At 45.1% G+C, this 12,018-nt stretch overlaps 1 protein-coding gene across 6 annotated transcripts in view; it reads left to right on the plus strand.

Moving 5' to 3' along the window:
- Positions 1 to 6: 6 nt before the first annotated feature.
- Positions 7 to 12,018, plus strand: part of fgfr2 (fibroblast growth factor receptor 2) — a 36,035-nt gene continuing 24,023 nt past the window's right edge. For 4 of the 6 annotated variants that reach the window (XM_034897905.1, XM_034897906.1, XM_034897903.1 and 1 more), the window contains exons 1-4: positions 7 to 308; positions 2,445 to 2,700; positions 9,809 to 10,066; positions 10,396 to 10,470. In XM_034897905.1, coding sequence (XP_034753796.1) covers positions 2,520 to 2,700; positions 9,809 to 10,066; positions 10,396 to 10,470 — 514 coding nt within the window. In that variant the 5' untranslated portion in view covers positions 7 to 308; positions 2,445 to 2,519. The remainder of the gene's footprint in view (positions 309 to 2,444; positions 2,701 to 9,808; positions 10,067 to 10,395; positions 10,471 to 12,018) is intronic. The other 2 variants (XM_034897907.1, XM_034897908.1) reach the window with 2 other exon arrangements.

The raw sequence follows: 12,018 nt of genomic DNA on the forward strand, positions 1-12,018 counted from the left end.
GGGGGGGGAAGCAATATCGTTTCCCGAGCTGTTTATGAAGGATAACTCGTGTAAACTCGGATTTCCTTGGATGGCATTGGACTACGCTGCCAGTCGGGGTTGGAATATATCCTCTGATCTGATCTGATGCCGGCTGATTGTGGAATAGTAATCTGAAAGAAGGCAGCGACTCGCAGTTTCTTTTCTTTTTTTTTTTTTTGGTGCATTGTGGAGTTGGAGACATTCCTCTCTCTGGATTCAGCCCATGCTCTCTCCTCCCTTATCTGTGCATGCCAAAACAGAGATCTCCACGATTTTATTCCTCCCTGGTAAGTACTTTCTAAAGCTTCCTCACAATCCGATCTGTCAAGGTTTCGGCTGACACGACCAATAGGCTGCGTTGTTGATGCGTACGTTGCGCCTTTGGGTCTGTAGGCTACTATTTATCTTCTTACGCCTGCGACTGAAAACAGGAACGATTTTACTACTTATAGCTGAATTGAAAGAGATTTCTAACCAAGAAATCAATTTGAGCCTTTTTTTGTAAAATATGCAAAGTTATTCATACAGTTTGTTATTTGAGATTTTCTTAAATTCCAATCCAAGAAATAACTACATTTTGTTTTAATGTAGGCTATGTGATCATTTCAAATCTGTGAAATGTGTCATTGTTTATTTTAGAAGGCGAGGACCTACTGCACCTTGCGCCATCGCTTTAGGGCTCATTAACAAGTGTCCTGGTTATTTATTACTTTGCTTAATTTTCTACATTGCATTTATGGTGCCAATTATCCCATGAACGCAGTTGTTTTTTCACTGCTTGGTGCCGGAGCCCTAAATCACCGAACAGCTCCAAATGAGCCCCAATGGTGGAAAAAGCCAACTGATTTGAATTTCAATAGGAATTCAATCAGTGCCAAGAAATTTCATTCAAAGCCGGGTTTGAATGAAGGCTGTGGTCAAGTATAGAGCAAAGTCCCTCATGTGCCCAAATGTCACGTCGTCAGCAACATGCTACAGAGCCTACGTTTTTCAATGAGGAGCACATAACAACTCTAGGAACCTTGTCTCTCTAGTTTAAGGATTTCCCCCCTTTCCATTCCGTTCTTTGTTTGTTTATATTTGATAGCTGCAGAATAATAATCCATATTTTTTTAATTGTGCTCTACACTTTTAACCAATTCAAAACAAATGGAAGGTTTCTGGGAGATTCTGGTCTCTATTCGTCCCTCTGACGTTTTCAGACAGAGGTAAACTCAATGGTTGATTAGTGCACGGATTGGTTTACGATTCCTCAATAACGCATACGTCTAAGCTGTAACTATGCAGAATTCTGCCTAAATTGCAAAATCAAACTGGTGCATTATATCTCTAATAAAGTTAGGATGTCGGCTAACATTCAGGGATTCACCCCGACACCATGTGCGCGTCCGCCGTCCGTGTCGCCTGCAGTCCCCAAGAGGTGAATTAAACCTAAATCAGGCTGCACGTTTGCAGGTTGGCTTTCTAAAAAGTCAAATTACATGTTGTCTTTGCGGATAAAAACCAATCGATGCGTCCAGCTGGGGCAGAAGGAGCGCAGGGAAGCGTGACTTCAGCAAACCTCCAGAGACGCACTTGGTTGAACCGCAGATGTCTGGCTAAACAGATCGGTGTGTGTGTCTCTACAATATTGGAATATTGCATTTCAATTAAAGCTTTACTGGTTTCATAATCAAGTCACGTAACTGCAATAGGAGCCTCTTACGAATACAATTAACACGGATGCAGCAGCGCGGGCAAGAGGTTTGGCGCATCTGTTGCGCACGGGAATAAACGATGTCCAGCTAAACCAAATTGGTGCCACATTGGCTGATATGCTGTCCATCCTGCGCCATGGGTATTTTCAAATCATAATGTTTCTAGTTAATAATAGATTGTATTATTAATACAGAAGCAGCAGTGTGAAGGTAAAATAATACAGGAGAATAAACATCAGATTTGTGTGAAATCTCATTTTAATTAACTTTAAAAAACCTTTGAGCGGTGTTGCAGTAGTATGACTCAGGGAGACAATAAACTGGTTAGACTGTAAACACCGACCGAGCTCTTGGTTTCTCTAATACATATGTCACTGCATATAATTATAGATGAGAAGTAAAGTACATGCAGGTTGGTTGTGTGTTGAGTGCTGGTGCCTCACAGCTTCGGTATGTCAGGGGCATGTCTCGTTTGACAGCATTTTGAAACCCTTTTTGTCTCGGTCTCCTTTACTGTTTCAATTTGTCAAAAATGATGTAAGGAGGGAAAAGAACAAGTTTCATGAAATTTTTACACACTTATAATTTTCTTCCCCCCCCCCCTTCTTGCTGGCTTTCTGTTTGCTCCTCTGTCTACCTTTTCAATCATCACTCTGCCACCACCTTCTCTCACTCTCTCTCTCTCTCTCTCTCTCTCTCTCTCTCTCTCTCTCTCTCACCTCTCAGCCCAGGTAATTGGGTGAATTCTAGTGAGTGACAGGCTGACCCTGCAGCAGTTGATGGTCGGGCGGACCCCCTCAGATGGGATCAGTGTCCAGGGGGAGGTGGAGAAGGGGGATATGGGGAGCACTTGCCCCCACTAACGGGATGGCCTCATGGGCCTGGCTGCTGGCCGCTGTCCTGCTGTCCCTGCTGACCGTCAGCGTGGCCCGGCCGCCCCTCACCTCAACCAAGGAGGAGGAGGCCACTCTGGAACCTGAAGGTAAGCAGCGGGGGATGGGAAGGGACAGAAAAGACGGGTGTGGGAGGTGGAGCAGGGGGGAATACCATTTGTTTGGTTTGTTTATAGAGAGCAGGTGTAAGTTTGACTTCAGTTTTGGTAAACCTTTCTATCATTTCCTGAGAATTCCTGTCCTTATCTAACTGAAACAACAATGGATGGAAATCTAAGATTTGCTTCCAGTAAAATTAAGGATATTTAGATTTGTACAGTTTCATCCATTTGAAGACAGAACACTAACTAAATAACATGGTTGCACTGTTTTCCAATGTCACACAAGTGAGTATATAAGTGAAAGAGCCCTTCTTTTCTTCACTGAATATCTAATAAGTAAAAATAATGGAGTCAGACTAAGTATGTTAGATTTTAGGGGGATTCAACAACTAACCTCAGTATGGCGAGCCTCTTGTTCACCTCGCCGTGAGGCGTGCGATTCACACTTTTTTTTGTTTTAATTCTCCTGCTGATGTCCGTGGTAGGTTAGGGTATACAGGAGTGTTAAAGGCAGGTATGGGACCCCGTGTGGGAGGACAAGGGAGAGCCGTGAAGGAGGGTGAGACAGATTTCATGCTGGCATTTCTCTCGTGCCCTTCTTGTCTGGAAAGAAGCACAAAAAGGGCGGAAAGGGAGAAATTAAGATACAGAGTTTGGGGCTGCTCAGGGTTCTCTGAGTTTGTTTGTGTGCTCCATTGTCTGCAAAGATTGTGAATGCAAATATTTTAGAGTCATGTGTCTTATTGGCAAAACAAATACTTTTGTGAGAGTTTTTTTTTGTGGTCTTTCTTTTTCCTTTGAGGCTTCTTCATTTTCTGTCTCCGGTCTGGTCAGAGACAAGCTAATTAGAGTTGTTGTGATTGATGGTAACTCACATTCCAAAGCCTTTTGTTCCCGGGCTTTAATCAGCATGCTAATTGTAAGTTGGGCCAACAACAGAGCATCACTTATTTTTAAGCCACCCTCCCCATCTCTCTCTGTCTTTCACAACACACATATACACACTTTGCCCTTTGCCCTAGAGGTCAGGTATCCTTCTAACCGAGCTTGATGAGAGACCGCCGGAGCTCTCCTCTCCTGTTGATGGTTTTGTTGTTCTGTCGTAGACTGTTTGGCTCTAAGCCGGTGGGTTCAGAGCCCCACATGGCCCAGATGCTACGCTACATGGTCACAGAGAGAACAGAGAGAGTTTTCCACAGTTATACAATCCTCCTGGAAAGGTCCGAGAGGATTTGTGCATATTTGACTTCTCCTTTAGATGGAGAGATTAAGGAGTGCTGGGCTGCGGTGAAGTCATGTGACTGGAGATTAAGTGGCTAGACGTGGGGGTCACATGATGAAAACCTGGACAGCTTATCTGATCCCGAGTCAGTTTCCCTACAGTACTCAGCAAACATGGATTTTGTTTTTAACCGCAGCTGTGTGTGTGATGGCATCAGTGCATCAACAGCTCTGGATTGTTGTGGTCCCCCTTCCGTTCACTGTTCCCGATGGGCTGCGCTGCTGTCACCTGCAGGGCATAGATCTTAGGGAGACAGATTGGCTGCTCCCACCTTCTCCACCCCTGCTCCACCCCTTTCTGCCCTGCAGCCTGGGTCACCCCACTGCTTGTGTGTGTGGGAGTATTAATTACTTTAAATTCATCAGATTGCATATCAATTGTAGTCTGTATAGAGCACACGCCTGCACCCCTGGTGGCCCTGCTAGTTTGTTTACCTGTGGCCGCTGTAACAGTAGAAGTAGAGCGAGCACGCTGCTGAAAGCCTTCACAACAGACCCATTGTTGTCCATGTAGCCACTTCAGTATCTATGGGAGTGTTTACCTTGTCCAGGCACTCTCCGATTGCACAGTGATTAAAATACTCTTGAGTGAGCTGAAGAACAATGGTACCAAACACAGCGGGTCTGTGTCTTTAGCATTGGTATGCTCTTGCTCTCTGGTCATGGTTCATGGCCCTCTTTGCATAAAATTTGAAATACATGTGGCACCAGTTACATCACAACGAAGGCTGAATGTAAGCGCAGTAGACAAAAAGTCTGCTCGTGGTCTCGCTGTACCTTTGTGTACTCCCTGCCAAACTCTGGTTCCCAGAAAACACTCTGATCAGCATGGAGGCAAACACTTCAAAAGAGTGGTTAAAGGCTACAACAGACACATTTTATATAATGAAGAAAGTTTCTGGGCACAGTAGGAACATTATTGCTCTCTTGGCACATCTCTGTATTTATTTGCTGCATGATTTCAACTCTTAATCGAGTTTCCACCGGTATGCTGTACCGTATTTAAACAGATACAGCTTGTGTTAAAACAAGTTAGAAATGACCTTTATTTAATTTACAGCCAGGATTATTATGGACTGCTAATCAAGATCATAGTTTTCAGTAGACTGTTGTAGTTGTATGTGAATGTGAAGGTGTGAATGTGAAGGAATTACAGGCTAAATATCTATCTGTAACACTGTGCTATCTACACAGTAGGAGTCCAGTGGTAATAGTATAGAAGGGTCAGCTGGCCGGTTAATGACACAGAGTGTGTGTGTGTGTGTGTGTGTGTGTGACTGTGGTGATGGCAATGGAACTGAACTCCAAACAAATGCAATGTGTCGGCCGGTGGTGTGACCGTGGGGCAGTTGGGCTGAATATACAGCCTTCACACAATGACTTTTATTAGCCTGCCATCGGCCGGTGTTAATCTTGAAGGCTTGAGTGCGTTACTGGTTGTGTGTGTGTGTGTGTGTGTGTTTGTATGTGTGTGTGTGTGGACTGTTATTTGCTTTGGCAGATGTGCCAGAAAATACTTTGTCACTCCACCGCTCAATCTCACACCTGTCTGATAAGAGGCTGGGAAGAGCTGCTGCCTGTGCCAGTTTGTGCCTCAGGTGCACGGCAGGAGGCAGAGGGGAATCTGAGCCAGCATTGATTGAGTGCAGGAAGATGGAGGAAAAACACTGACTAAAACCATAGAGTAAAATAAAAAGTATATAGATGAAGAAACTAGAAACTAGACTCAAAATAATAAAAATTAAAGCAATTACTTGAAAGCAATTTTCTGAAAAAATGAGTATTTTACCCAGATGATGTTGCACTGACTGTAGGCCTATATGAGTATGTGTAGTGCTCAGGATGACAGATCTTCATTTGATGTGTTTTTGTGCAGGTCACTGAGCGTCCTGTATGATCACTTTTCAGAGAATAAGTGTCTCTTATAACGTAAATGTGAATGTGAAAGCTAAAACAATTAGCTGAAAAATAATCTCCTATTTTGATAATGTCAATTATTCTTCAAGTATGAAATAGTGGGGAAAAGTTGCTGACTAAACAAGATATTTACAGATGTTACTCTGGGATTTTGGGACGAGAAAACATAGTTGTTAGATTCATGGATGATGAAACTAGATGAATCTCTAGAAGCCAAAAGTAGGGGGAAGCTCTATTCTGAGGGTCACTAGAACTCCAACTGCAGAAGAGTTTTGGAGATTAGCTGTGGCCAGTGGGTTAAAGGGGTCGGGTGGGGTTCAGGGAATGCCGTGATGAGGGATGAAGGGGTGGGTGAACCGGGGGGGCTGTTGCCATGGATGCCAGCAGGAGCCAGTTTGGGGAACTGCTTCTTTGTCATAATAAAAAAAGCTAAAGAGGGATTTGAATGTGAAAAGACACTGACACGGGATAGAAGGGAGAGACAAAAAAGGGAGAAAAGTCCGGGGGATTTTGACTATGTGAGGAGGACACAGACGGAAGAGTAGAGGAAAAAAGGAGGGATAGGAAGGGTAGCAGAGATAATGTGATTTGGCAGTGTGTGTGTCTGTGTGTGTGCGTGCGTGTGTGAATGTGTGTGTGCGCCTGTTGGTCTGCATGCATGCTGAGTGTGTGCCTCCGAGATGGCAGTCACTACATTTAGTCCGCCTATCCCGTTGTGCAGAACGCGACAGGGAGGGGACGGGGGAATAGATTTGCAGCCGAATGTACCTCGCTGCAGAAGTAAATTCATAAGATCATACACGCAAAAAACATTGTTCGTAAACTCAGCCCTTGCCACTTTGCCAACATCTTGGCTCTTGGCGGCTTGACGGACAGACGGAAAGACAGATGGGCGAGCAGACGTCAAGGAGATGCTGGATGTGAATTGCTCTCTGCATTTTGCAGCAGACACTCAGGCTGCGAGACTAATTATTGTTAGCCAAAATGGTGCGAATGAGGACGAAGAGATAGCGAGGAGTGGACAGCCTAAAGCTGTCACACCTGATAGACACTTGTAATAGCTGTCAGAAAAAGAGAGAGATGCAAAATGATAGTGACGATGGAGGAAGGGGAGAGGAGAAAGCTGTTTGAAAGGAATCGAGCAAAAGTGCGAGTGCGTGCACGAGATAGAGAGGCTTCAGCCCCCCTCCTGTGGTGCAGAGGGGGATGAAACTTTGCAGAGATTAAAAATTCTGCAGTGAAGTGTTTCAACTATTCATCTTAGCATGCATGACCTGGACCCTTGTAAACTTTTTTCCAGTGGAGCACGGTGTGTGTGAGCCTGGTGTGCATGTGTCTGATGCATACATCTATTAATGGGCAAACTCTGTGTCATTATTTTCTTAATGTGTACAAGGTTTCTTTAGATTCTTGCTGCAGTCAGTGTGTGTGTGTGTGTGTGTGTGTGTGTGTGTGTGTGTGTGTGTGTGTGTGTGTGTGTGTGTGTGTGTGTGTGCAAGCTTACGTGACACAGGTTCCCATGAACAATTGTGCATGTTGGAGGTGTCAACAGGTTTGGGAAGGGTCAGGGTTAGGTCAGGAGGGTCAATGTGAGAGGGGAGGAGGGGGGTTGTTGGAGATGATGTGTGGGAAGGGGGAAGGAGAGGGCAAAGCTGAAAGGGAAGGTGAAAGAGGGAAATGAAGAAGAGGCAGCAGCAGGAGGAGGAGTTGATGGAGGGGGACAGATGGATGCAGCCAAAATAAGAAAATGATGAAGGCAGAACTAACACGTGCATGCTTTCTTTAGTCAGACGCACCATTTGGATAGATTCCTCTCCTTTCCTGCACTTAGTTTTCCTCCATCCATGTCTCCTTCTACCTCAGACTTGTCCTTGTTGTGTAACACACACACACACACACACGCACAGACACACACACACACACACACCCATATGTCTGTATGAGTATTGCTTTCTATGAAGCAGTGCCCTTTCTTTCTGTTCAATGTGCTGACAAACTGTGCAGCCTGTGTGTGTATATGTACATTCCAGGTGTTGCTTTGCTACATTAACCTCATTGCCGGTCCTACCATCTTGAAATTGTCCATACCCGTTCGCTTCCCAGCAGATACTGCTTTTTGTCTACATGATCATCTCTAAAATCCCACATTAAACGGCAAAGGAAAAGCCAATGCCAGTAGTAATGTCAAAGCACAGGCAGTGGCCCTTGGTGTGGAAAACCATGTCGTAAAAGTTAGCGAAGACAGCTACCATCAATCAGCGCAGGAGCTCCACCTCTTATAAGACCACACACTCAGTTCTGGGTGGGGAAGGAGGAGTTAATTATTTCCGGATCGAGTGAGTGAAAAATAGACAATACAGGAACTGTACCTGTGTGTGTCTACTTGCCCAGGGGGAACGTTTTCTGGCTTGCGGCGGAATGACTTTCCCTTCCTGTCGAGGCTAGAGTGTGTGTGTGGTAACTTTACATTTAACACACATAGGGGACAAAAGAGGGGGTGGAATGTTGTTGAAAAGGTGTATTAAGGTACAGGAAAGGCTCGGAGTGCCACTGGCTCTATAATTACACCTATCAACATTCAGTCAAACACTAAATGTACTGTCATCACTGGCTTTTTCATAAGTTTTTCCATTGTTGTTTTCCCCACTCAAACATTTTTAATCTCACTCTTGTTTTGGAAGAAAAAACACAAACACACATTGATGGACATTTTTGTACTGCAATAAAAACTTCCAGTTTTTTCTTGCTGTGGATGGTTGGAACGGTATCCATGTTTGAGCTGAGTGAATGTACACATATGTGAATGAATGTTTGTGTGTTAAATTCTCAAGGTGACTGGAATTGGCTTCGGTATCTATGACATAAGTCAGGAAGGTTTTTTTTTCTTCTTTCTTTTTCCCAATATTCAGTCATAGTCTGGAATTTGTATGGTTACGTATTATGGCCGTGCTGCTGTAGAAGTGCTGTGTCAGCTGTGGACCCTCAGAATTCCCTTTGATAAATTGGACATTCACCTCGTTCTCCGTGCAGTTGTACAAGACAGAGGACACAGTGTACACAGGCGGACTTGGATTTTGTCCCAGAAGTGAAGGTTTTATGCGCTGAGTTTCTTGCTCTCTGCCTTGGCCGGCCGATCCTGTGCAGTGGTTGTAGATCCTCCATGGCCATGTTATAAAAGAGAATGAAGAAGTGAGCGATGGAAAACAGAAAAGTCAGGCTACAGCCAGTTCAAGGTTTTCTAAGTTTAGGCACAAAACCAAAGGAATGCCAAAAAAAAAGGGCCCCCTCCTCTTTTCCCTGTCCCTGCCTGTCAACCGCTTCCGTCCCAGACCTTTCTGGCTGCTTTCTTTTGTGATGGGCAGACGTGCTGGAGTTTCATTACCTTTTTTTAGGCTGCAGAGATCTGTCTGTATGGCTCCTACTCAACAACACACACTGGCTGCTTGGCACTTAGGCTAAAAGGGATGGGTGGTGGTGGTGGTGGTATTTGGGGCGAGGGCTATCGCTCAGCACAGTGATGTCCAATTCCCACCTGCTCTCAAAGCATTGATTGTTTTTTTTCTCCACACATGCTGCTATGGTCATAACTGCATGCTCTGAATCTATAAACTCCGATCGCACTGCATACTTGATAACAGAACAGTGGTTATTTCTAAGCTCCACACCAAATGAAGATGTGAAGAGGTGGGAATGTTTAAAAAACGGGCCTCCTCTTTTCTGTATTGCTCCTCCTGCACAGGTATAATATGAATGCATCCATTGGGGGTTATGTGGTGATTTTGTTTCTTACACTTTGGCTTGTTTCTTCCTCTCCCACCTCTCTTTCCTCCTTCTTGTGCACCCTCTTCCTCCTCCAATCTGTCCTTTGCCCCCTTCAAACCCCCCATTCGCTCTGCAGAGGCATCGAACAAATATCAAATTTCTAAGCCCACGGTGTGCTCAGTGCACCCGGGGGAGTTGCTGAAGCTGAACTGCCCACTGCCACCGACGGGGACCATCACCTGGACCAAAGATGGCAGTTCTCTGGGCACCAACAACCGCACGGTCATAGAGCAGGAGGTGCTGCAGATCCGTGATGCCACGGCCAAGGATTCTGGCCTGTATACCTGCACCAGCGTGGGCAAAGACACGGTCTGCTTCATAGTGAATGTCACAGGTGAGTCAGGGAAAAGACAGGTCAGGATAGGACAGGGAGTTTGGAGGTTTAGGGTTGGACTGCAGCTTGGTTGAGTCCAGGACGTGGCCATGGAGCAGATATTGTCAAGGATGAACAGCCTGAATTTAGTTTTTGCCTTAATGTCGTGTGTATTTGTGTGTGTTAGTGTGTGTTTGTGTGTGTGTGTGTGTGTGTGTTAGTACAAGTACAGACGGATATTGAGAGAATTATGAAAAAAGACCCCCAATCTAGCATTTTCTGTATGCAATACTGTACGTGTGCATGCGAGTTGCTGAAAGGTTGGCAGTAACCGTGGTTACTCTGTGCAGATGCCATCTCGTCAGGGGATGACGAGGATGATACAGAGCGATCGGAGGACACTGGTGCGGACGGAAAACAGATAAGTAAGTATGGGAGGAACAAAAAGAGGGATGAAAGTGTTAATGATGCGCTACCCTTCCTCACCAACTAGTAGAAGCCAGTAGATGCACTGATCTGACCCTGTTCTCCAAAATCCATATCTCTGTCTGTGAAATGTTGTTTGTATCGTGAACTCAACCCTCACGTCCTAACAGCATGTTGTTTTCCGCATGATAATAAAATGATGCTACATCACAGTACAACAGTACAGTTTCTCATTGGTAAGATTTCAGTGAAACCAGCAGAGTAGATGCACATTTTGGACATGGCAATTACATACTTCTGTCCTGGTCTAAAACAATACTGAGAAGTCCCTAACAGCATGTCAGAACTGAAGTCTGGAATGCTGATTGTGACAACCACAACACATACAAAGACTTAATGAAATAATCTATTTAGCTTTGCCAGTGTTTATTAGCACAGCTCAGACTGCTGAGTGTGTGTGTGCGTGTGTGTGTGTGTGTTTGTGTGTCTCTCCAGATAATTCATAGATTCCTGAGATTCCTTTTACTAGTGTCCCTCAGGTAGTCAGGCCTCATGGAGCCAGCCAGCCAGTCAGTCAGCTGGGCTCATCCATTATGAAAGACAACATCTGGACCCAGTTACCCACCTGATGGGCCTCTGTGTGTGTGTGTGTGTGTGTGTGTGTGTGTGTGTGTGTGTGTGTGTGTGTGTGTGTGCGTGTGTGTACTACCCCCAGATAGTAGTGTGGTTATGCAGAGAAATGCACACATGCATGCGTTCCCATACACATACAATCACTTAAGTAAAGTTGAGGGCTTCCACATCTTGTTAAAATTCTCCACACGTATTGCGTCTCACCGTGAGTCCTCCTTCTCCTCCACTTTTGGACTGACTGCGATTGCCTGAAATCCATTAAATATGGGGGGAGAGAGGAACTTAGCAAGAGGGAAGAAATGGGGGAGAGGGAAAAGATCCAACCATTCTGGTGGTAATAAGCTGTTTGAAAACAAAGGGAAGCTGTTCTGGTAGTACAGTGGCATTGTCTTGCTGTGTGTGTTTCTGCAAAAATTCAAAACTGAGATCATTATTAAAACAAATGGGGAAGGAGAGGACAAGGAAAAGAGGCAGGATTTTATTTGGGGGTGGGGAGGGGGGTTGTTGGATCAGGACCAGCTTTTCTCTGAGCATGGCGTGGAGCCTTGGCCGAGGCGCAGAGGAATGGAGCGAGGGAGGAGGGTGTAGGGTGTTTAGGCGTGGGAGGGAATGAGAGCGGAGAATGCGGGGTGTAGCTTTATATCCGAGGCTTTTTTCCCCCATTTTTTCTGGAGCACTCACAATGAGTTTGGCACAAGGGCACTGCAAAAACAGAGCATTTTGATTTGACTTTGGATAGAAGATTGAACAACATAAACCGGTCCAGAGTGTTTGTCCCTCGTCAGCAGTGGGTGGTGTTATTGGCGGAGACATGGAAGAGCCTCTACAGTAAAGCTGTGTTTCTGTCCCGGTGACAACTCGGCTCATTATTGGTAACATCATCACTCATTGGTTAAAGTGGCACGTCAGGATTT

The sequence above is a fragment of the Etheostoma cragini genome, chromosome 17 (genome assembly GCF_013103735.1).
Source record: "Etheostoma cragini isolate CJK2018 chromosome 17, CSU_Ecrag_1.0, whole genome shotgun sequence".
NCBI lineage: Eukaryota > Metazoa > Chordata > Actinopteri > Perciformes > Percidae > Etheostoma > Etheostoma cragini.